General features: G+C 36.9%; 1 protein-coding gene across 1 annotated transcript; it reads right to left on the bottom strand.

The window, feature by feature from the left end:
• Positions 1 to 27,188, bottom strand: LOC123746279 (no long nerve cord; the record flags this gene model as incomplete). Its single annotated transcript, XM_069314901.1, is given in 8 exon segments — positions 1 to 5,636; positions 16,134 to 16,284; positions 16,533 to 16,681; positions 18,041 to 18,227; positions 18,753 to 18,847; positions 19,049 to 19,184; positions 21,191 to 21,517; positions 27,102 to 27,188. Coding segments are annotated over 8 exon segments (1,257 nt in total), but the record flags the coding sequence as incomplete, so codon positions are not given.

A 27,188-nucleotide genomic window follows, 5' to 3' on the forward strand; every position in this document is an offset into this window, starting at 1 on the left:
TGCAAAGTATATTACTGTAGGGAAAATAATGTACAAACAGGCTGATACGGCCACCTCAGCATTTAACATTGCTCAATAACTATTTTCCTTAAAAATACTCCTATGTGCGTCTCTGCTTCTCTTAACTTATTTCTCATTGCTTTCTTTCACCTCACTGAACACAGTAGCAGCATATGTTAAAATTCAGTCAAACTGTTATAGAACAGAAAAATATCCATATGCATTCGTTTTTGCTACCTTCAAGTACTCACATAACATTAGGTTCATCTTATTATCTCATATACAAAAATGCAAACTTCACTTTACAAACATATTTCCATCCTATTTACTCTGTCCATCAATATGATGAAAACTTCCAAAACCCTGGCACTCGGTAGTTTTGTACTAACAATTCCTTACTCTACATTAGTGAGACATTGGTAAAGTTTTATAAGAAAATCGTGACACATGAGATTCTCAAAATTTCTTGCAAAACTTCCACACACTACTAGTATTATAACTACAGTAAATTCCTTAGCTATAATCGTGCAGTTATATTATTTTGTCTGAAACAAACATTTGTAATTCTTAACTTTTCCTTACCTGTTACAATCGTCTTCTATTTTAGTTCTGTTCGTATTACTCTGCAGGCAATGACAATGATGTTCGTATTACTCTGCAGGCAATGACAATGATGTTCGTATTACTCTGCAGGCAATGACAATGATGTTCGTATTACTCTGCAGGCAATGACAATGATGTTCGTATTACTCTGCAGGCAATGACAATGATGTTCATATTACTCTGCAGGCAATGACAATGATGTTCGTATTACTCTGCAGGCAATGACAATGATGTTCGTATTACTCTGCAGGCAATGACAATGATGTTCATATTACTCTGCAGGCAATGACAATGATGCTCATATTACTCTGCAGGCAATGACAATGATGTTCGTATTACTCTGCAGGCAATGACAATGATGTTCGTATTACTCTGCAGGCAATGACAATGATGTTCGTATTACTCTGCAGGCAATGACAATGATGCTCATATTACTCTGCAGGCAATGACAATGATGTTCATATTACTCTGCAGGCAATGACAATGATGCTCATATTACTCTGCAGGCAATGACAATGATGTTCATATTACTCTGCAGGCAATGACAATGATGGTCATATTACTCTGCAGGCAATGACAATGATGTTTATATTACTAGCAGTTATGATCATACAGTATTACTAGCTGTTATGTACATACTGTATTACTAAAAATATACAAACACCAATTCTTTTAGCAAATGGAGGTTAAAAACTCGTTATCACCCATATAGTTGTTGTTTTCTATTACTTTCTTGGAGTAATCAGCCACAAAGTTCGACATGCCAAACAAAATGTCTTACATTAGTATAACAGTTTAATAGTGGCTTCATTCGTATGTGTAACTCCTATCCCTATTAACATTACTCTTATGAATTAACATTGGTATTATTATTATATTTGGTGACAGTTACCGCATTCCGCGTCTGTATAAAAGAAGATATCGGCAATAATAGTATAGTTATTCCAAATTATTTAGTAACATTAATTTAGAAACATTAAATTCCACACAACTCTAATGTACTGTACTTCGTTACTGTATCAGCATGTACCTCGTTACTGTACTGTATATGCATGTTAAATTCAGACAAAAAAGCAACAATAGTCAAAAATGATTTCATTTGTTTGATAATGTTGCAATACAAACAGATTCCCTCCAACTTTAAGAGTGATACAAATTAGACAAATGTTGTCAAAGTACAGTACTGTACTGTATTAGATTTTTGAGGATGGATATTTTAGATCTAAACAATCACCGATATATATACAATTTTCATTTATGAACCACAAGGACATTTTTTCCTAAATGTATCTACATTTATAAGTGTACTTCCCACATTTAAGGCAGAGGCTTCCACAAAGAACCCTATCAATGGGAAATTTTATAATGACACATTTTTGCCTCTCTTTGTTGCTGTCACAGAGAGAGAAACAAGTTTTAACTCAAATGGCTTCAAATGAATCACAAATGCTGTAGACAAGTCATTCTACGTACGTTGAGGATGGAACTAGTAAAAGAAGGTACTCCTAGCATAACATTACTCACCTATAGGTCTCTACATTTAAGGAGATTTACCAACTATTGAACATGGATGCTTTGGAATGGTGCCCACTCGATCTCCCTACCCCTTCATAAAATGACATCAAAATGTTTATTAATAGCTGCTGAGGATACGAAGCTTCCCCCATGTTGGGCTGTAAATTCTCCTTACTAACTCTCAATGTGTTACTTATATGTATTAAATTTTTGGTCTACAATTTATTACAACTTATACAACATTACCTTTTTTGGTTACCCAACTATATCATTAAACATTCATTCCCTTTCACACTCGACTCAAAACTGCTATGAAATATCCATTCGTAATCTCCATCAAATATTCGTCCAAGAAGCCCTCTCATAATTACGCTTCTATGGCTTCTATCTCGTCATCTACTACTTTAATTTCCAATCCTATGACCTGGAGTTTTTTTTTTCTTTTTTTGGGCTATAGTCTGGCATCACAAGCTTCTTTTGCAATCAAACTGAGGTAGAGTCTTAATGAGTATCCTGATCTTGTGGCATGAAAACTGTGAATTTTACTAATTTTTTAAATTCTCCTCCGAGCGAATTGAGCATAATTTATCGTGAGTGTATTTTACACTAACAATAAATTATACACAAGCCACATGAGGAGAATCTGGCAGTATTAAACAATTTAACTTTCTTTTAAGTTATAATTTTCAGCAAAATATAAATATACTTCATTATCAACATCTATAAAAAAAATGTACACAAGTTGCTCCAATAATGAAGTATGTACTGTACTTAATTAAATAAATATTGACAGGATAATGTTTTGTGAATTATTTCCTTCCTTCAAATCATGAAATTAGACAAGGCTTTAAGTAGTGTCAGTTTCTCAGTTTCCTGAAAAACATTACAGTACACCCCCGAATCATGATGGGGATATACTGTATACCCCCGAATCATAATGGGGTATACTGTATACCCCCAAATCATGATGGATATACTGTATAACCTGGAATCATGATGCGGGTATACTGTATAACCCGGAATCATGATGCGGGTATACTGTATAACCCGGAATCATGATGGCGGGTATACTGTATAACCCGGAATCATGATGGCGGGTATACTGTATAACCCGGAATCATGATGGGAGGGTTATACTGTACAATCCCAAATCACAATGGGTAAAAATTGGCTCTCCCATTTTTTCAAAGGAGTTTCTAATGATGTAAATGAGGGAAAATGTTGACACAGCATGACTACCATTACATGCACACAAGATCAAGATGGTTGTATTAATCTTAACACAATTTAAACTATTACTTCACATGGGGCAACAAAACATAACATAAAACATAAATATTGCAGCAGCATCGTTATGTAGTGGATACCTTGGACTTCGTATATCATAAGTTACGTAATGTATTACAGATACGTTCTACTGTACATTTATCAATTAGGGTGTTATTGCTCTACAACACAGGGATGCATACGACACTTATCTAATACATTATCTATGTACTGTATATTATTGAAATGCCATGCTTGCAGACAGCTAAAGTATACATGACCCTTTATTAGGTGTGCACCCTTATTTAGGTGAGCTTGAATCATCTCAGATCCCACACTCTCTCCTAAAGTGGGTGTAAATTGCTGTCTAGTATGGATTCAAGTGACACTTTGTGATTTAATAATAATGTAAATGTTAAATCTTGATGCTACCCTGAGAAATGCCATGTTGCACATAGGAAAGCCTACAGCATTCCAGGAACAGCATAACTAGTGTCGCTGAATATCAATCTTTTGCACACATTAAATACACCTGTCAGAATACTATGTACTTGTGCATTTCACTAGTCAGAAGAATAAAATAATGAATTTTATGGATACAATATTCCTATGGCAAACAAAAACAAAAATAATACAGTATTCATGTATACTGTACCTAAGTTTTAAGTATTGGAGATATTAAAAATAAAGCAAACTGGGTGTTTTTTTTTTACAGGTAATCCTCATACGAACTCTTAATCATATAAAAAGCATAAAAGAACATTACTGTATTCACAGACATAAGATCTCATTCATATACCAATGAAATAAACATTAAATAATATACAAATGGAACTGAAGTCTCTATTATGTCAATGATTGTACAGTGTAAGCACTGAACCATACGATCATCAACATAATACAAATGTTTTACATTATACTGATTGATGCCATATTACTAAATAATTCACATGTTCTCTAGGGGGTTACAAAGGGTCAACATAATGTATCAGGGACCTTCACAAAATCTACACACGGTCTCTGTGCTTTGAGAATATTCAGTGATGTCACGGCCCTCAGACAATCCAAAATTATCAGTTACTCCAAATTTAGAACAGTAATCTTAATTTCAAGTGCACATGGACCACAACAGTCTATATAATATCACTTAAAGTTTTCAGCTGCTTGAAATATCAGTATAATATTATCAATTATTTTCCTGTACAAGCAACTATTACCCTTTTTTTTAGCACTTATATCTAACCACTATTATGTAAATATGCTAATGTCTCTCTCTATACATAAACATTGGAACTTTATGACATCAAATATATACAGTGTGTTGTATTTCAGGCCAATGTAAAGCAGATCACCTTCACACACCTCGAGCCTCGAGACTGCAACACTCAACGGATGTCCACCATGTGTGCGCGTGTGTGTGTGTGTGTGTGTGTGTGTGTGTGTGTGTGTGTGTGTGTGTGTGTGTGTGTGTGTGTGTGTGTGTGTGTGTGTGTGTGTGTGTGCGTGTGTGTGTGCGTGTCTGTGTGTCTGTGTGTGTGTGTGTTGACTTGTTTCATACCCATTATGTTCTTCTGGCTGATGAAACATTCATCTTGTATTCTTCAATTTGTTTTTTAATGGATAACTTAAACTTCATGCTCTATGGTCACCTCTCCTCTCCGAGTTGAGCATTTTTAAATGAAGGACAAGAATCGGCTTCAAAACTCGTACTGTACTGTATATACAAGGTTATATCATGAACTAGTGCAAGCTGGTTGAAAAGAAATATACGTATGTGCTACACAAGAATGTTTGCTTGCATGAAAATTGAACCAAGTCGAATATAACTAATCTGAATCTGCTTATATGATATTAACCAATAATTCAAATTGGTACAGATCTTGAGGCTCCATTAATGATATATTATTATTATTATTATTATTATTATTATTATTATTATTATTATTAATTACTTTTACATTAGCACTCTGATTTACTCAAGTTAAAATGAATAAAATAACCCTGTGATATCAAGTGTTTGTGATCACATGGTCTAGGTAAAGGACTCCCAGTACCTGAAAGTGGGCCAACAGTACTGAGGTGGTGAGGCTCTGCTAAGGTGTCTCCACGGCGAGGAAAAGGGATGTGCTAAGGACAGGAACGACAACATTGCTTTCGGTACGTTGGGATGCGGCACATGTTCATCCTCTTGACAATGTTGCAGTACTTACTCCGATCCCGACACTCGCTCAACTCCTTGGTTTCCTCCTCACCTGAAGTAAAAGGGGTTACACTCCACTGTCAGAGGCAGAATTGAGATTATTATACATTGTTAACAACAGCATACAACTTGTTACAACACAGTACATATTAGTGCTACCAATATTCTCAAATTATTTTCTAATACATGTACTGCTATCTAAGCAGTTTTTTGTAAACTAGCTAGTTATATAAGAGGCAAAATGCAAAAGAAATTTTGCCATAAAAATTAGAAATCATGTATAGAAAATATTTAGATTATATATACTGGTACTGCTTTCTTGTTCAAGTTTTCCTTTGTGCCCTAGTACAGTACTAAGAAAACCTTATTTCAATAAACACACATGCACTAAATACAGTTTTGTGTTAGCCTGACCAACATTTACAATTCTTTAACAAATATTTAGAGAACTCATTTTCAGACATAAATATAAATATAGTACTGTCAGGTACAGGGTCTGTGGCTTCTGAAGTATCTCCCATGCTTTGTGTGTTGAGTTTCTCCACAAGAATGCTAAACCTTGGTGCTGTTCTCGGTTAAGACAGCTCCCAGCATGTATTTGTTATTTTATTTATTTATACGGTATATACAAGAGTTGTTACATTCTTGTAAAGCATTCTTGCACTCATAGCATTTCGGGCAGGGATTAATCCTAATTTTCCCTGCAATATGACCTGCCAAATCATTTAACAACCAGGTACCATTCACTGCTGGGTGAACAGAGGATACAGTTTAGGACTGGCGCCCAGTCAATCCTCCCCAGCCAGGATACGAAACCCAGGCCAAAGTGCTCGCAAAGCTCTGGGGGAAGTGTTTTACCAATGCACAGCCCATCCTCGTGTTCTGGTAGTACTTATAGTTACAATGAGGGCCATAGTACATATACCCACATAAAACACAATAAGAAAGTAGAAGTTGGTACTACTGTATTGATTTTGGACAAACCAGAAAAGATTTTCTATTTATGTTGCAAAGATAAACTAAATTAACCTAACCAAACCTTCCAATGTCTAATACATGCTATCTGAGGCCTAATATAGTACATATATGTGTTATACTAGGCCTAGGAATATTCAAATTTTTTTTTAGCTTCATTTTTTTGGACTATGAAGTGAATAGCGCAAAGTTTTACCATCTAATTGCTTATACGTCAATCTTTGTACTACAGTGCATAAAGTTACAAAAACTACTATCTAAACAGGAGGATGGGTTGCACTGTGCCCCAGGGACTGTGGTGGGGAATGTACTATCACAATAGCTTATGACCTGCTCAAAGAAAATTTCCCAGTTTTGTTCTATATTGTAGCTTGACAAGCCCTGAGTTGTGGCACTTGTGTCACACTATACACCTTGGGGGAAGGAAGCGGTGGGGGAGGGGGAATAAAGGCAACCCTTCATGATTTCTGCAAGTGCTCGAGACTTGAATCCAGCCTAGAATGAATGATAAAAGCCCATTCATAAAAACTCAAAAGCCCTTCTGAATCATCCCTCGGTATCACATGCTAAAGGAATATTCTACTTTGCATGATCAGGATGCACAAGGAGTGGCTCACATCACGGGATGCAGAGGTGAATGTGATGCTGCTGTCATAATACTGACACTGTAGCAGTATTATGATGCTGCTATGAATGCATCTCTGTTGCAAATTATGGACTGGATTCTGTGATCTCTAAAGACCCCAGTTAACACCGTCAATGACCCTGCACGACCTTTTCAAAAGTTCTCTGTGGTGTTCATGCCAATATGCTGTCCTGCTTAAATGTGCAATGAATCTTGTTCTATGGACACAGCAGATCTTCTTACCTTAGGGAGCAGCCATATGAGATAGCTCAGAACAAAGTGTAATCCAATATTAAATTCTTATCAGCTCAAAATCATTTGTCTGTTTTCACAGCTGCTGAACCACCACACGAGTGCCTGCCTGTATCTGTTATATAGTAGTATAACGTCAACATGAGCTTGTGGCCTGCACGAGGGCTCATTTTCCCCCCTACAAAATTCATACTTTATGAAAAACACTGAATCAATTTAACAGTGCTAGAGGATGTCGTCAGTTTCTTTTTAAATACTGTAGTTATATTTGTTCTTAGTTATGCATATTGAAGGTTCTCTCATTTAATGCAGTCTACTGATCAACATATTAATAAAATATAACTCATTTAAAAAATTACAATTCCATTAACTAAGAAGTTAAGAGTAAACCAGAGTAGTTAAATTGCAAATGGAGCACCCAACCACTTGGGCTGGACGGTAGAGCGACGGTCTCGCTTCATGAAGGTCAGCGTTCAATCCCCGACCATCCAAGTGGTTGGGGCACCATTCCTCCCCCCCCCCCCCCCCGTCCCATCCCAAATCCTTATCCTGACCCCTTCCCAGTGCTATATAGTCGTAATGGCTTGGCGCTTTCCCTTGATAATTCATTCCTTCCTTCCCAAGTGCTCAGTTCCTGGGAGCTCTATGGACACCCATAGAATAATTTCAGAGATCAAATGGACTAACACTATGTATTGTACTGTACTCTAACAAAATAAGAACCACTTATGAGTGTTAAATTGAATATCTCCTGTTATCATCTACTGTACATGCATTTCGATGAGAATAACAATGTGGAGCTTGTGGCATATGAATGTGTGTACTCATCACAGCAATGGCTACTGTTGATGACCAGACCACACACTAGAATGTGAAGGGTCGTCCCTTCACATTCTAGTGTGTGGTCTGGTCATCATACTTTAGCCACGTTATTGTGACTCATCGCCTGCAATGGCTACTGTTAATTATATGGAGTGCACAGGTGAGAACACGATACTAGGGGATCCACACGTAAAACCGTGATTGTAGAGGGAGTCCCCAGGTGAGAGCATGATTTTGGGGGGGATTCCATAGGTAAGAATATGGTTGGAAAAGGGAGAACGAGACATGAAAGGTTGGAAACCACTGCCCTAACCCAACTACTGATCTTCCCCAGGATGCAACCCCTCCATTGCCAAATTCCCACGTACTGTACCTATTTTACTGCTAGGAGAACAGATGAAAGGAAACCATGCTCAACCATTACTGTGATGCCCAGTGGTTGAGTCTGAGCCCCCTCAATTGTGAGCCAAGGAGGCAATCACTGAACCATAGGACCTGCCCCTAATGTTATGTACTGTACTTCAAAGTCATCATCTTGCCCATTTGAGACTCCCACTTGCAGCGCGCAGTACAGCTTTGGGCATCGTATTAAAGCACAAACGCAAATTGTCTCAAAAGTATGCAGAGAAGGATATGTTCATCCCAAGTACTGGGACACTCCTTTATGAAGAGATTTTAGGAGAACTTCATTTACACTTTCTAGAAAGCAGTAGAGTAACAGGGTCATGAATGAAGTGTATCTTATTATCATCATCATTATTAGTATACTGTATTATTATTAAATTGTCATCCACACTTCCATGGAAATAAACTTTCCATTCACCTGGGCTCTATTAGACTCAAACCGCGGAACCCCCCACACGTGTGAGGCCAAAGCTCTGTCGACCGAGCTATAAGTAGTCTTAATAAGGAAAGATTCCAGAAGCAACTACTGCTGCCAAGCTGGAATTTTCAACTTTGCCATTCTACTACTGAAGCTCAGAGGAATTACTGACCCACACCCACGATATATATATATACTGAATTGTTGTCTATATGGCGCGGGCGTGGATCACTAATTCCTCTGAGCTTCAGTAGTAGGCTTTCTACAAATTCAATTATTTTTTGTACAAGAATTATGATTTGAAGGGTCTTTTCTAGCGATGAAACAGTACGATGCAAGAAGCAAAAAGGCATTTTAAATACTTCTCACAACTTAATTTGCAGGACATCACTGGCAAATACCTACAGTGCTCCTTCAAAAATTCAGATCATATCATTCCAGATCAGATATGGATTTCTGAAAATTGCCCCTTTTGGGGTGCTGATAAAAAAAAATAATAATTTTTTTTATAGCAAATGACATACATGTTTCTGCATACTCAAAAATATAACAATATTAAACACTGATTTTGTGCATACAAAAAATAATTATGCAAACACTTTTAATTGTTTCACTTACCTTTATCAGTTTATAACCAGGATTTAGTATAAGTTATACAACCTGGGATTCTATTGAATCCAGTTAGTCTAGAGGCTTCTACTGAAGCCAAGTTTTACACATAACCTCCAAGCACGTTGGTGTCACTAAAGTAGTTCATAAACCGTACGCTCCAGCTTCTGAAGAAAGCGTACAGTTAATGAACTACTTTATCTTCACTAGAGTCCCAGGTTGTATAACTTTATACCAAATCGTGGTGGTACAAAAGGTGCGCGACTGCGAATTTTAGATCGCAGGTATTGAGTCATCTCAGTGCTCCAATTGATTTTCTCTTTGGATATACTGTACTGTATATTATGTTAGTATGATTGCTGTGTAAACAACTACCATCTTTCACAACTCAATGTTTTTAAATATAGTATTTCATGAAGCATTGATGAATGAAGTTTAGATTATAACTGCTAAAGAATTTTGTAACCAATATCTCAGAAAAATGCTTACATGTAACCACCATTTCCTGGAAGCACAGTTTCTAAAGAAAATGGTGTAAACAATTTAAAGAAATGGACAATAATTACTATACGTAGCTTACAAATACTGTACAACCAATTGAATTTCCAGACCTGTAAATTTTAGGAGTAAAACCCCCCTCAATATAAGTATTATCATACATCCTCGTAACCAGGGTGACTCTGCAAAGAACTTAAAGTTAGTTAGTACCATACACAGATCTTAAAACTTAATACTGTACAAAGCACATAATGTATGTGAAAATCCAATGAGGAATAGGTAGAGAGAATATTATTTTACTATTAAATCTATGTCAAGCAAGGCACGAGGGCTTACAAACATGACCAGCAACATGTTAACTTTTAAAAGAGAGCATAGCACTGTGAAACTATCAAGCAAGCAAAGTTATGAGATTACCAGTGAGTGGGTTACGTTTGCTGGTCGTGTCGAGTCAACAGGCAAGCACATGCTACCACCATGGAGAGGGCATGGTTACTAGTCTAAGGAATATCTCCTTGTTGTTCAAACCCTTGGAAAAGTCTGTTGAAATTTCCCTGTTTACTAGTGCTCTTCTATGCATCAGCATCTCTCTATAGACAGATGGCTGGCAATATGCAAGCAAGTTGCAGCAATTCTCTAATCATTCTATTTTCTGACTATTGCTAAGATTGTGCATGAATATATTGTATGTACAAAATAGAAATCTTAATTATTGTATTGTACATAAATGTGTGTATAATATACACACACACATGCACACACAAACATACTGTTAATATAGAATAATCCATGATTTTAGGACATGTCCTTGACAGCAATATTTAGTACCAGTATAAAGAATCCAACATACAGCATTTTGTAAGCATATGAGCAGGGAACTTCACCGTGTTCGTATCAATCAATTAAACAATGTTAGAACTTGACATTCTAAATACTTCTGCCAGCATTTCTGTAGTTTAATGAAATAATGCATCAGATCTGAAGAATATACATCAGTTGTATTCAGTAGGGAAGTCAAAGTGCTTGCAGATGTTGATAGATACATTTTATAGCATAATTTTTATTTAACGCATAAGAAAAAATCTTGGTGTTAAATTTAGCAAATGGGTTTCCGTTATCAGAGATAGCATACCTGTTAGGTTTATTGAAGTCCACCTTATCCAATGGCTGACCTTTCCAAGGATGCAATAATCATTGGATGCAAGTTAGATAACAGTTGCTTAACTCCCAGGTGTCAATTTACTGATAGGTAACAGCAGCATCAGGTAAGGTGTAAGGAAACATAACTAAACATCTCATCCTGCATGGAAATTAAACCCAGGACTATTCAGCTGTGTGCAGACTGTTGATCACTGCAATGTGCCAAAAATGCATGCATAGTGATGGTTTTATGATTTGGTGCACGGCTATACTGAATCCAGGTGATAGTCTTTTTTTCACTTCCTTCATCTTTTCACGAAAGATGACCTTGTGAAGAGTCACGGAAATGTTGCATGCAAGATCTCCCAACATCAAAGCTAACTGAATTGTTGCAATAAATGTAATAAGCAATCTGCTATAATAAATTCTCAATACAAAATGCTTTTTTTTTTACAGTCAATGAAATCGGATTAACATCACCTCATAAATAATTGAACTGGGTGTGCTTCTATATTAAGCTATGAGATAATTCAGTCTCTGACGATTTGCTTCAACGACATAACACAATATAAATAATTGCTATTGGCCTTTTGTTAAGCTGTTCCCTAAATATGATACACACCTGATGTTCTTCACATTGTTCATGGTGGCTCACAACTGTAAACACAGAGGTTTTCATGTTTATATGAATGTGAAGAGTAATCTCAAGAGCCTATTACAAGTCACGTTTCCATAGCAACAATGAGACTGTCCCTGCTCACACACCTGCTAAACACCTTAGTCCTTTATACAAATGTTCTAAAAACCATATCCTAAAACTCTTAGATTGCTCTCGTATTTATGTGTTTAATATATATACAGTATATATATATATTTATGTACAGTACTCTATGTATATTTATGAATATATGTATGTATAGTAGGCATCCTGCAGTCTCGGGAGACTATGGAGTTGCGCTTTGGTTGTCGAGGCTGAGTATCCTCTCCAGGGCGCAAAACTAGTGTAGGTCAATATAGAGAAGCTGTTACCTATGCAGCAGGTCTTCCCTCTTCACGGTGCTGAAATTGTTCAATAATGAACCATCTAAAGGTCACCCTGAACTTTGCAAAGAAGTTCAACAGTGCTTCCTTACCACCAGTAAGGAATAACACAGCAAGGGTGCTCGAAAAGATCCTTCCAGTGAATGTATTTGCAGAATGTTGACTTTACTGATTTTGCATGCATAGGACCAGGAAGGATGATGCCTGAAAGAGTAGTAGAATAAAATAGATAAAATATATATACTGTATATATATGTGCAAACAAGCTTGAATGGTCCCCAAGCCAATAGGCAACTAAAAACTCCACGCCCCCAAAAGTGACTCGAACCCAGCCAGCCAGGAGCACTATGCAACTGGCGTACCTGGTACCTTGACCACTTGACCAAACGTGACCGTACAAAAGACATTGGTAGCCGGGGCTATATCCCCAACGTCCCGATGGCACTTGGTGGTAAGCTTGGGCATAGTTATTTCATCGAATCACCTCACTTTGTGGAGGTGATTCAGATGCATAGGGATATAGGATATATAGGGATATAGCCTCGGCTACCAATGTCTTTTGTACGGTCACAGTTGGTCAAGTGGTTAAGGTACCATGTACGCCAGTTGCATAGTGCTCCTGGCTGTCTGGGTTCGAGTTACTTCTGAGGTGTGGAGTTTTCAGTTGCATATTGGCTTGGGGACCAATCACCTCACTTTGTGGAGGTGATTCACAAAGTGAGGTGATTCAATGAAATAGCTATGCTCAAGCTTACCACCAAGTGCTGTCAGAACGTTGGGGATATAGCCTCGGTTACCAATGTCTTTTGTACGGTCATGGTTGGTCAAGTGGTTAAGGTACCAGGTATGCCAGTTGCATAGTGCTCTTGACTGTCTGGGTTCGAGTCACTTCTTGGGTGTGGAGTTTTTAGTTATATATGTATGTATATTATATATTTATGTTATCTATTTTATTCTACTACTCTTTCAGGCAACATCGTTCCTGGTCCTATACATGCAAAGTCAGGAGACATCAACATTCTGCAAATTAAACGATTCTTCGCGGCAGGGGATCGTATTCCAGGGACCTGCCCGAAACGCTACGCGTACTAGTGGCTGTACAAGAATGTAACAACTCTTGTATATATCTCAAAAAAAAAAAAAAAAAAAAAAAATACATACACTGGAAGGATCTTTTCACCTTGCTTTGTTATTCCTTTCTGGTGGTAAGAAAGCACTGTTGAACTTCTTTGCCCAGTTCAGGGTAATCTTTAGATGGTTCATTATAAACACTCGAGCTCTTCCAAACTTGGCATCATCGAGACCACCAGGTAGTGAGTTTGCAAGATTAACCTTCATATGTGCCTAGTGTGTCATGTGGGCTGTGATCTTGTTGGAGCCCGTCTTGGAAGCTGGCTGCTTATGACGCAGCGGCTAAGTTATTCTCTCATGTGCAAAAATATCAGCAAAGGACCTCTTAGTTCTTGGCTTTTGCACAGGCACTGTTGTGGGTTGCCTCCTTGGGATGATTAGTTGGTAATCAAGGAACCACTCTAAGCTTAACAGGCTCGCTGTCCCTGACATTAGGAAAAGCCAAATCCTCAGGATGGGAAGAGTTCCTTTTCCTTTCCTCTGGTTACAGGTCCTAGAAGACTGAGTCATCTCTTGTGCAGGTGCTTATGGAAGAGGGTTTGGAGGCCGAGATCACTGTTCTTCCTTTCTCTCCTGGGAGTTTGATCGAGAGGGCCAAGGCTTGGCTGGAAGCTTTGTTCCGCCTTTCTTCTAAGGGGTTTATCAAAGAGGGCCGAGTCTCAGAAAGGAGCTTTGTTCCTCTTCTGTCCTAGGGGGGTTTGACTAAGAGGCTGAGGTTTGGCTAGGTAGCTGTGTTAATGCTGTGGATGTGCAAGATATTAACTAATCAGTAGAAGACAATTTGCCAGTTCTTTTGAAGCTGAAGAGCTTTGTGGGCAGCATTACTCTGCTTGTTCCTTAGTGGCCAATTCAGCCATACTTTCTGCCAATCTTCAATTTGACCTCCATTGTGTGCCATCCTCATGCCTTTGCTCTTATGTGAACTCTTCCAGATTCCCTGCCAGCCTTTGCATGTGTAACTTCTAGGACGAGTCTATTGCCATCTAGCACCCTGTTAAAGGTGCTAGATTTCTTGTCTTAATAGGTTTCAGGTTGCCTTCCTTCAAGGAGCTAAAGTTCTAGTCTTTGTTTCTGCTGGCTCTCATTAAGAGCTGTGGGGCTTGCCTTACTGTTGAATGCTTCCTGTAGCAATTTGTTCTTAGATTTATTTAATTGTATTAATACTCTTGTCTCACAGAACTAAGGAACGCAAAAATAAGGCATAGCATATACTGTACATAAGAAGCATATGACATGCTTCTTTCTGAGTTTCTTTCTTTCTTCTATTCTGAGCAGAATACTCAGTACATGGATCCAATTCCCTTTTTTATGTCCTTGATTTCCCTGTGCAGAGATGTTCTTTATATCAGAGGATCCAATTGCAATTTTCACACAGTATTTATATTTTTATACGGCCAATAACCACGTAGATAATAAACAAACAGTTTGTGTTTTAGTGTGGCAAGACCACAAAAGTGGGTGGTGGGATGATTAGATGTTAAGGAGATAAAGTAAGTAAGTGTGTTCACCGAAAGGTACAGAAATGTGTTGATACCCGCTAAAGCCCCGAAATCATCTCAAGATAACCTCAAGATAACCCACGCTGAGAGACTGTGTTAGGGGGAACAATGTGAATGTCTTCAAGCTTCTTAATCAGTATGTGTGCATGTGCACATTGTGAGAATGAACTAAAATATTCGTGCTCTTGATATTATTAAAAAATATGCGCGGTGATTTTCACAATCTTCAGATGCTTAACTAAATTGCAGGTGCACACTATTGTCTGAAATGACTTGTACTACCCTTGCTGCTCTCCTAGATTCTGCCACTGTTTATTCCTGATAAGTTTATACTTAGCATTTCTTATAACTTTACAAATAAATAAACACCAATGTTTAGATAAAAAAAAATCAGTTTTTTATCATAAATTGTGAACTCGGAAACACTAATATTAGTTTCACTTAGTAAAAGTAGTACAAAATTTATTATGCTATGTTAGTGGATGCTGGAGCTGGTTATTATTATACTATGTGCTTTTTCATCAATCCATTTTAGCTAAAGCAGTTATTGGTTAATATATGAATGTTGCTGTGTAAAGCTCTCACATATCAGGAAAGGCAATGCTGCTTAAGTATCAGCAAATATAATATTTATATATGACGGGAGATACATTGACACGTTAATTCATTGTGTGAATTGTTCATTAATTATCAAGCTCGGGATAACATTAACTATTAGAGACAAAGTTCTCTTTCGGCAAGAACAACTTAAGCTTGAAATTAAGAACATACATCTCCAGTTTATATTGCAACACTGAAAATAATTACAAAGCAAGAGTAAAACGCATTAAAACAGTAAGGTACGGCAACACGTATGCCAACCAAATATATTTAACTCAATAACTTTAAGATACCACTATGTAACAAAGATTTCATCACGCAAAGGATGCAGTACTTTTGAACATTGCCGTGTTTCTGAGATATGTGGCCACTGTCGTTCTCACCAGAAATAACAGATACCGTTCAACCCCCTTTCTTTTGCCTTTGATTGTGAATGCAGCAGTGTGAACCATGCACCGTCCAGCAGTGACACTGTACCTGGTGACCTATTGGCCTTGACCAATGATTTGGTGATTTGGACTCCATATTACATACTGAGGTCAGGGCAGGGTTCACCGTCACACCAGCGAACCACTTCAGGACGAGGCAGTTCTCGACAGGCATTACCAGCTGCTTTCTTGGTACCATTCCAAACACACTGCAAAAGCCGAGTTCGATACCCCTGTCCTCCACACAGTGCAGTACACTATAAACAAAAGAAAATCCTGCAATTAAAATGCAAAAGATGAAGTGTTTTAAGAATAAATATTGTGGCCATACAATGGAATCAAACCCACATTCCTGAAAGGGCATCAGGTAAGAGGAAACCATATTCATTTCTATTCAAGATGGAAATTAAACCTGGGTCCCTCGGTTGTGAGTGAGGACATAAACCACTGTGCTACAGGAGCAATGGAACACATGTTAATAAGTGTTAAGAGATGGAGACCTTACCTCTGACCACTCGCCGACTCGCCATACACCAGAGCATTGATAGTTGTAGCATTCTTGCCGATGCCGGGGACGAGTTCGGTCATCGCACTGTGAAGCACTGACAACTGTACCGTTATGGAGTCGGCACACCACATCACGACGTTGAAAAGCTGTGAGAAATAAATATTTTGTGTGTGATAAAATTCAAGATAATGTTTATTTAAGGGAAAAGTATGTACAAAATGAGTTACAAGCAGAATGTTGGTTTTCTAGATAGAACAAGTATATACTATGCCTAAAGCCACTAATACGCACAGCATTTTGGGGCCTTCGGGCCTTTTTATTAAAAACTCAATACAGTAATTTTGTATGAATTATTGATTATGCAAAACACTTTTCAATCACTTATTTTCCTGATTTCTTGATAACAAAGAGTCCTTACAGCAATCAAACTGTAAATTTGATTGCAAGAATTAAGTATACAAAATTGATATTATTCTCCAGAAACATTGCTTTTGTGACCAGGAGGGCTATTTTTAAATTTACATATTTTCCAGAACATTCCAGACAGATTCAGTGCAGAGGTGGGAAACTTGGTAAAAGTGCCTTGGAGACCCACCAGGAATGCCACCATTTTGAAGTTTGTCTACTGATTTCTTGCTCCAGTAGAGATGGCATCAAAAGGCATTTCAGAGGTGGTATCCAGCAGATAGTGGCTTCAAAATAGTGGCATACCTGATGGGTCTCCAAGGCAGTTTTATCAAGTTTTCCAGCTCAGCGCTGAATCTATATGGAATGTTCTGGAAAATACGTAAATTAAAAAAATATCCCTCCTGGTCACAAAAGCAACGTTTCTGGGGGAATAATATCCATTTTTCTATACTTTTGGAGACATAAGCAATTAGGTAATAATACTTATTACCCAGGACAAAATTGCTACAGTGTGTGAGTAATGAAAAGGTTGTATAACATTTTATTGACACATTATTCAGTGTGTCTTTAAATATTATCTCTAGCTTTCTTGTATTTGTATTGTATTGTATATTGTATTTGAAATTATTTGCATTTCAAATACAATATGTTTACTCATTATTCATTGTGCATATGAAGCTGAATTTACTTGAGAAGGCTTTGATAAATGTATAAAATTTCCTAATGTTCAAGTTAGTGTGCATAACATTCCTCAGTTACAAATCCACAAGGGCCGTGACGAGGATTCGAACCTGCGTCCGGGAGCATCCCAGAGATGTTCATTTGATGCATCACGTTATTGTGATCTCTGTGTGTGATTCCTCAGTTACATTTGCCCAAAACGGCGTGCATATTAGTGACTTTAGGCACTGTATGTACTAGCTCTAGCTAGAAATCCAACATTATGTTTGTAACTCATCTTGTTTGTATGTACGTTTACCTGAATAAACATTTTATTTTATTTGTTTTTACTGTATTTGATATCTTATTTCCTATATACTATATAACCAACAAACCATATTCTCACATCCGTTCATACATTATCAAAGGAAACTGACCATGATAAAGTGTGAAACAGCGTGATGACTCGCACTCTGACCACTCTCCAAAATGCCACTGTGGACACTCTGTAAGACCGCACTTCTGTAGGGTGACTGGGGCCTCGAGTCCAGCATCCACGCACAATGCCCCATCCACTGGCCGACTCACATTATTCACCTTCACTAGGCATTGCATGGACCGAACCTGAGAATTCACATACAATATTTCTTTCAAATAGTCCATAAAGCATAAATATTTTATAGTACAGAAAAGTAAAGCTTTAGTTAACAAGTTAATAATTCTAGTTGTCAGGGAGAGGAAGCCTGTATCGAACCCATCCCTTCCCCACAAAGGTTGAACAATTGGCATTCCAAAGAAGGAAAAAAAACCACGGCAGATGCTTAACTCCCGGCTACTGTTTTACATCTATGTAAATGGAGGCATCAAGCGAAATGAAATGTGCCCAACCATTTCTGTCCTACCCAGTGAACAAACCTGGGATCCTCAATTGTGAGTCAAGAACATAAACCACTATATAACAAGACCCCCTAAATATAAATATTGTATTTAAAGTAAAGATATAGTAGCCATTTCTTAGCATATACTGCAAGAATTTTATTAACTAAATTCAATAAAAGTATAAAGAAAAAGGATGCAGGATACCACACATGCAGGTTTGTAATCCTGTGCTGCCCTTTCAATTGATATCAAGTGTGTTTAGCTCCTTACCTGAAATCCACTAGAAGTGCTGGTGAAGCCACAAGTCTGGGAACACTCGGACCAATTTGTCACTTGCCATTCAAACTCCAGAGAATCCCGAGTGCCTATAAATACACACAACAATTATTAGTGCTTTTTGTATTTACTTTATATGTGTGTGTTTGTCACAGTCCAAGTGATAAAGACAGTATACCCATTACAATATGTCTGTTTATAGCTTTTAAGATTATTATACAATAAATTATAATAATTATTATCACTATACATTACTGAATGATGACAATAAAAGATTTGTACTTCATCACCTTTGCCAAGGATTTCAGGCGTTCCGAGTGGATGCTCAGTGGTAGTTACGTCACGAACAAGGTCATGAGAGATCATTCCACCAAACTCGTCTCTTGGTGGAGCAGCATGGCGTCCTCCCCTAGAGCTGATTGTTCTCTGCAGAGAGGCCGGCAAAAAGCTCTGTGTCCCCATTAGTGAACTCGTAAGATCCCACTGCCCTTGCCATGTTCGCTGTCGCACACCACACCTGATTCAATACTATTACACTCGGAACTCGCTCACTGTCTCAAGATTTAATACTGTGCATACTCCTCATTCTTTATCATCTTGCCTCTTTAAAACTCTTCATTATAAACCAAATAAAGTTTTTCATTCAATATTACACTTACTCGATTCCTGTCTAGCTGCTACCTACAACTGACCCTTTATGGCTACACTCTACATATCTAATACAGCAAATAAAACATAATAATAATCATTTCTGAACTTGAACGCTAAAAGTAATAGGTACAGATTGTTCATGAATAATATTTGTTCATCTTTTATATCAAATGTGAAATAGTTAAGAATACAGAGGAAACTGTATCAAGCAAGTTAAATAGCTAAACTAATTTGAAACCCAAAAACTAGATACTCCAAACACTAACATTATACCAGCACAGGTTAGCCATGCAACAGAAATATCTTACAATTTTCACTGCTAAGCCAAACTAATTCACATTCTAATCCCTATTATACATAATCTAAACTCTATATTATTTATTATGCACATATAATTATTTGTTTTAGTTATACAGTACTAAGTACAGTAGCACCTATTAATTTCATGAGCCTCTTAAATATGGATTAATTTAAATTTACAAAAATTATTTAAACTGAACTTGTAGAAACTAATAGCTTATGACACCATTTCTGACTCTCCGGAAAACATTCATTACGGTACAGTATTTCGTCTACATTTATCGTGTTCTCAAATACAATACGTACAGCATATGCAAAAATCATAAAGCATGTCAGCACATGGTTTATGATTACATTCTATCACAACCAGACATCAAACGAGACTAACACAACATAGCACATGCATTCTTGTGCTGCTCAAGCACACAAAACACCACAATGTAAGTTTGTAAACGATTCTAGGCTGAAGTGTAAATATTAAAGTAAAAATATGGTGAAGTGTAAATATTAAAGAAAAATATATATATATATATATATACAGTATATCTATTATAAAAGAAGATTGAAAATGACAAAAACTTATTATCAATTATAATACAAGATAAAAATACATAACTTAATGATACCGTAAGAAATGTATATATATAGAAATGGGGGTTCAAATAGCCCCCCCCTCCCTTTGTCCAAGAAAATAGAAACCCAACACAAGAGATGTGTTTCTTGTCATCTGTTTCACCTGCTCCCCATTACTTCTGTATTAGTTCTGGGCTTGTGTTCACTAGCATGCACTTACAAAAGTCAAAGTAAGAAGTGTGTACGCAATACCACATTTCCCAAATTTCATAAGTCTAGCAAATAACTGGCATGCAAGGTGGTAGAATAAATAAGTAAACCCAATGTTGAGAAAAGTGCAGCATGCACATCCTGTACAGCATTAATATAATAATTCTAGTGTGAACAATGACAGCTATACACTAGACACACAATGCAACAGCAGGTTATCAAAATAGGCACAAGCTCAAAATTCTGGAGGCTGGAGACATACGTTGCCATGTTATACTGTCCCAAGCAAGCCAACAGTTTGCTTGAACACCATCACCCACATTCTAGAATCCAACTCGAGTCAGGGGTGAGGCAATATTTGCTAACCATGTTAAAAGCAGAGAGAGAGAGAGAGAGTATGTTAGACACCCAACCCACAAATCTGAAAATAAAGTAAGTGACAATATATTGGTCCATCCTGGACCATTATCAAGTCGTGTGGGTTGAGTGTCTAATTTTCAACCATACTGTTGTGACATTGTCTCCAAAGTCAATGTTAATTTGGTTATACCAGTATTTGATTCTGGAAGTATTTAGTTAACATTATTTGAGAACTGCTATACACAGGGGATATATGGAATGTTATGGATTAAAATTCCAAGAGTTATATTCTAGAAGCGAGTAGTGTTGGTTCCCATACAGCTCTTCCGGCATCTCACCTCCAGGTTGGACAGCAGCTTCTGGAAGTAGGGTACAGAGCGAGAGCCTCCAGAGCTGGTGTTGGGAGGTGCAGGGGGCAGGGAAGGGGAGGCCTCGGTGTGCGAGTGGGGGGTGCCAGGGGGGTCGTACTGCTGGTGCTGGTCCAAAGAGTTGGTCCAAGAATGCCACAATTGGGAATTGTTTGAGGTAGTGCTTGAGGCATAGTCCCAAGTGGGAGAAGAGGTGCTCTGACTTGGCCTGCGGCCTGTGCTAAGACCTGAGTTCCAAGTTACACCATGATTTGACCAAGACCTCAAATCTGACCGATGAGGTATATGGTGGCGGTGCTGGAGGAAGGGGAAGGAACCATGCGTTGAGAAGAAGGAATAGGAAGATATATGTACTCTGGTCAGGGAGGGTACACTCACATAAATCTTTGACAGGATATCACTTATACAATACTGTATACAAAATTTTTTGAGTGATTATAAGCAAAGCATATCAAAACCTCAAAGATATACATAAAAATCTGACATAAAAATAGCTAACAAATACAGTACACATAAAATAATTTATTTGAAATAATTTATCCAGCATCAAGATAAATCTACTTGGCAAGATTATACAAAGCTAATAAAGCAAAAATAAAATAAATCAACAAACTAGGTTGAAAAAATAAGAACCCAGTACATAACACAACGACATGTTTACGAGAAAACGGACTAAGAGTGAAGCGGAGAAAATGAATACTGCGCGTATTAAAGTCTATTTTGTAATTAAGAATGGACGAAGGTACAACTAATTCATTTTTCCCCTAGGAGACTATTGACCTTTACACAGCTCCAGTCATTATCTGCAATTACTGTGCTTCAATCACAATGAACGATTATTTACATTTGATTTGTGAATTTTTGTTTGTCATGAACGCCACGATGTTGAACTTTTAAATTTATTTATTTGTACTTATTTATTTATACATACACAAGAAGGTACATTAGGTTTATGAGAGTACATAGCATTGATGTATTTACATTCTTGTAAAGCCACTAACACGCATAGCATTTGGCAGGTCCTTAATCTAACAGATAATTTTAACTAGGTAATTTGTAGCAAAATTTAACAAATGTTAACAGGTACAGTGTAAGAAAATTTGACAAAGATTAGTAGATACATTAAAGTAAAATCTGAGGGTTATCAACAGGTACTGTAAATCCTGGTTTGTGCCTCGGAGAGGCTACGGGATCCAGTAAGTTCAGTAGGACTTCGGTTTCAACTCTTTTACCCTGTCGTAGCTCAGTCGATTAAGGCAGTGTCTGGGATGCTCCCGGACGCAGGTTCGAATCCTCGTCACGGCCCTTGTGGATTTGTTCATTATCAACAGGTACATTATAGCATAATTTGAGGATTAAATCAAGGTATATTGTAGTAAAATATCTGTATAATATAACAACCATGATATAAGATAGCAATGATTACAATGGTGAAGTTGTATGGCTTAGGTACACATAATGGAGAATTGGGTAGCACTAAATACAGTTCAAATATAAAGCACTAGGTAGGAAACTATGATGATGAAATTAGGTACTTTTTGGTTTTATTTTTAAATAAGGCAAAAGCTGTACAGCTTTTCAAGTTGTTAGGGAGCGAGTTCCATGGACTAGGTTCCTTTATTTGCAATGTGTTTTTACACATATTAAGTTTGACTTTGGGGCTATCAAAGATATTTATTTCTGGTGTGGTGATTATGGGCTTTATTACATCTGTCCAGGAAGAGTTTCAGATCAGGATTTGCATTATAGCCGAGTAAAAATAAAGTATTGCAAAATAGCTTAACTCTTTTGAGGGTTGAAAACTGGTATAAGCAGGGAATATATATGGATGTTGGCCTAGGGAGATCTTGATAAACCTGGTACATACAGGCTTCCTGCCCCTCAACAATGGGAATTAATCAATTCTCTTGGAATGTACCATACAGTACTTGTGGGAGATGATCATACATATAAATCTTTTTTCTTTCTATATAATTAAAAACCAAGTGTGCAGAAAACCCACAAAGAAACACCCAAAACATTTCTTAAATGCTGCACGTTGAACTACATAGCCTTCAAAAGAAGCCAACCACCAGCACTGGGAAACAAGACTGTGCATTAAGAATGAGGACTATGCCCTCAGCATATACAAACAAGCTAATACAGTAATACTGGAATACATACTAAGCTGTCATTTGATCTACACCTCAAAATTTTGACATACAGTATTAAGACAAAATACAATTTCTATTCTAATAAGATCCTCTTTATGTCATATATTCAAATTTAACCGTAGACCATTTGCATCGAAGGTATCATAACATGAGGAACAAGAGAAAAAATTTGCACGGAATAAGTTGAGTTCAATACAAAAATATAAATGCTAGCACAACACAACTACACAATAAGCAGATTTTATTGCTAGTATACAGTACTTGCAATTTTGAGAAGGATTAAGGAAAAAAAATCGGTAGAACTAAAAACTAACTACAGTACATATCTAGACTTCATCTACAGATATAGCATGGGTAATTCAACCTATTTAATCTACATAATTATTGCTAATATATTTTCACCGAGGATTATAGTATATAATAACAAAATATATATACAGTATGTACGTATGCATGCATGCAGAGCAACCTCAGGAACCTTGACTGTATGGTTCCAAACACCTTCCTGATATTTTTCCCATTCTCCAGAAATGATAATACCTGGAGTAATTACCTTGTTACTCTGTTGTCTGGAGGATGCAATGATTTACTCCAGCCAATTTACAGCAGGGTATTGCTGCTTGCAGCTTGGCAAAATGCATCTCAGATTTTACTGACACTGCAGATTTTTCCTGCCGACCCTATTCATTTGCCCTTGAATTCAGGGTTCTTTTCCCTCACGTGCGGAATATTTGTATTGCTAGCACTCTGTGTTGGCCATTCCACCAATTCAGGTAACTGTGTATTTAGTATACAGGTACTGTATATAGTCATGGTTGATTCTGCCCTTGTTGATATTATCTAGTGATCTGGTGGCTCATCTGTTTGTTTCCACTCAGGGAGTCATTCCCATTGTTCTGTGCATTGGGAGCACTTACATTCTTGCAGTGACCACGCATCTTAGTTGTGTTGTGTAGTGCTCAGTTCTGCATCATACAGGTGGAGGGGCTTTGCCCTGACTTACAGGGTTTGTACTCGAGACACTTCCTGTGGACTTATGCTGTCTTGAGCTCGTCTTCCCCTCCCTCATCTCTGGACAGTTTTGGTGTTTGGTCACTATTCAAGTCTTCTCTCACAACTTGCATTTCCACCCATTTGTTGGGTTGGCCCCCAACTAATGCCAGGGGTACAATTGTCTTTCTAGGGCACGAGGTTGGAAAGGTAGGGTGAAGCCCATGCCTTTCTTGGCTTCTTTCTGCTTGTTCACTCCTACAATGGAGTTGTATGTGGTGACATTTACTTTTCCTGCTTTCATTTTCTAAGTGGTTCCAGAGGCCCTCTATAGGTGACAATTTTTCATCTTTTGCCCTGGTTTAGGGCATCAACTATGGTGTGTGTCTAGTCCTGGCCCTTTGCTGTTTAGATTGTTTAGGTGGACCACTGACCTGAGAATGGTCGGTGGTGCTAGCCTCGTCTTGGAGACGAGGAACGTTAGGTCTTAATTCTCTCTTATTATTATTTATTCTTCTTCAAGGCGTGCCGGACCAACCGGGCTGTGGTGGATATGGGGGTCTGTGGGCCGCTCCAAGCAACAGCCTGGTGGACCAATCTCTCTCAAGTCAAGCCTGGCCCAAAAGCCTGATCTCGGGCCAGGCTTGGGGAGTAGAAGAATTCCCAGAACCCCATCAAGCAGGTATCAAGCAGGTATCTCTCAGAGGGAGTGTGAGTGTCTTGTGGCCTCCTCTCATTTATGTGGGTGGTTCCCTCGGTATTGGGTTGATCTCTGATTCCCATTAGCTACTTGCCTTGTAGGAAGGACCAAGGATGTTTTCAAGGTCCTTGTCACCAATAGGCAATGAGTGTCTTACTAGTACCTTGTATTATAGAGACTGAGCAGTAACAGCCAATGCACAAGCATGGGGAGCTACCAAACTGGAGGCCAAGAAATAAAGCTGGTGAGTACTAACAAATATTAATTGTTGTAGGTGTAATATTTGTAGGTACTGTATATTAAAAAATTTAATGTATTAAGCATTTTGAGTATGGGCCAAAATGTCCCACCCCGGGAATATCCAAATATTATTGATAAATAAGAAAAATATAAAATTGAAGAAAATGGTCAAAAATATGAACCATTTTGTAAAGTACCTATTAATAATTTAATAATAATAATAATAATTTGCCATCTATAGTTTGATATTCAAGTATTGAATAATTAGTAATTAGTATACTCATGGAAATAAACCTATGATAAAAAAACTGTACTTGTAGAAACACCAATGAACATTATTTGCAACACTAAAGATTTAGATATACTGTAGCTGTTCTATATTTTGACATTTCTCAATTATCTATGATGAGAAAATACTGAAGCTGTACAATGGGGCTCGGACCCGTGTCTCTGGACCGCCTAGGCACATGCACTACCAACTGCGCCATGATGGGCTAAAGTATCTCAAGCAGTAGTACTAGCAGACTTGTGTGGAGTTTGCAAGTCTGCTAGTACAGTACTTCAGGTACTTTCTTCTCCATCATAATTACCTAAGTGTAATTACCTAAGTAGAGTTACAGGATGAGAGCTACGCTCGTGGTGTCACGTCTTCCCAGTTACTCAACTGGAGGCCTTAGGTGACTCGAACCCCATGACCAATGTACTAACAGCTGCAACTTCTACCACTGTACCACCCTGACCAGGTATTCATGGTTAAGTGCATGTGCTTGAGGAGTTTAGAGATGTAGGTTTAATTCAAGCATACATAATTCATTTTTCTGGGGATAGGCAAAATAAATAAATAAATAAATAAATAAATAAATAAATAAATATATATATATATATATATATATATATATATATATATATATATATATATATATATATATATATATATATATATATATATATATATATATATATATATATATATATATATATATATATATATATATATATATATATATATATATATATATATATATATATATATATATATATATATATATATATATATATATATATATATATATATATATATATATATATATATATATATATATATATATATATATATATATATATATATATATATATATATATATATATATATATATATATATATATATATATATATATATATATATATATATATATATATATATATATATATATATATATATATATATATATATATATATATATATATATATATATATATATATATATATATATATATATATATATATATATATATATATATATATATATATATATATATATATATATATATATATATATATATATATATATATATATATATATATATATATATATATATATATATATATATATATATATATATATATATATATATATATATATATATATATATATATATATATATATATATATATATATATTTGTTAGGCTTGTTTAGAAGTCCTCTCAAGGTTGAACTATTGACCTTACCCCAGGATGCAACTCCACAACAGTAGTATAAGTTTCTGGAACCTATTTACTGCTAGAAGAAGAAGGGTATTAGGTGAAAGGAACATGCCCAGCCATTCCTATCCTGCCCAGGATTCAAATCCAGGATTCCTAACTGTGAACTGAGAACAACCCCAACTGTACTACTGAGACCCTCTTCAATATTTTCTCACAGATAAGTCCGACTTCACAAGAGCGTTTGCTCGATGGCTGGAGCCTGTAATACATTACATGTACAGCATGTTACTGCCTTCTAATATAACCTTACCTCTCTATCTGAATCACTACGTGCCGGCGAGAAACGCGACTCTGTTTCCACCCCACTAAGAGCATCTTCAATAGAATTGCGGTCTTC

The sequence above is a fragment of the Procambarus clarkii genome, chromosome 80, assembly GCF_040958095.1.
Source record: "Procambarus clarkii isolate CNS0578487 chromosome 80, FALCON_Pclarkii_2.0, whole genome shotgun sequence".
In the NCBI taxonomy this organism is placed as follows: Eukaryota; Metazoa; Arthropoda; class Malacostraca; order Decapoda; family Cambaridae; genus Procambarus; species Procambarus clarkii.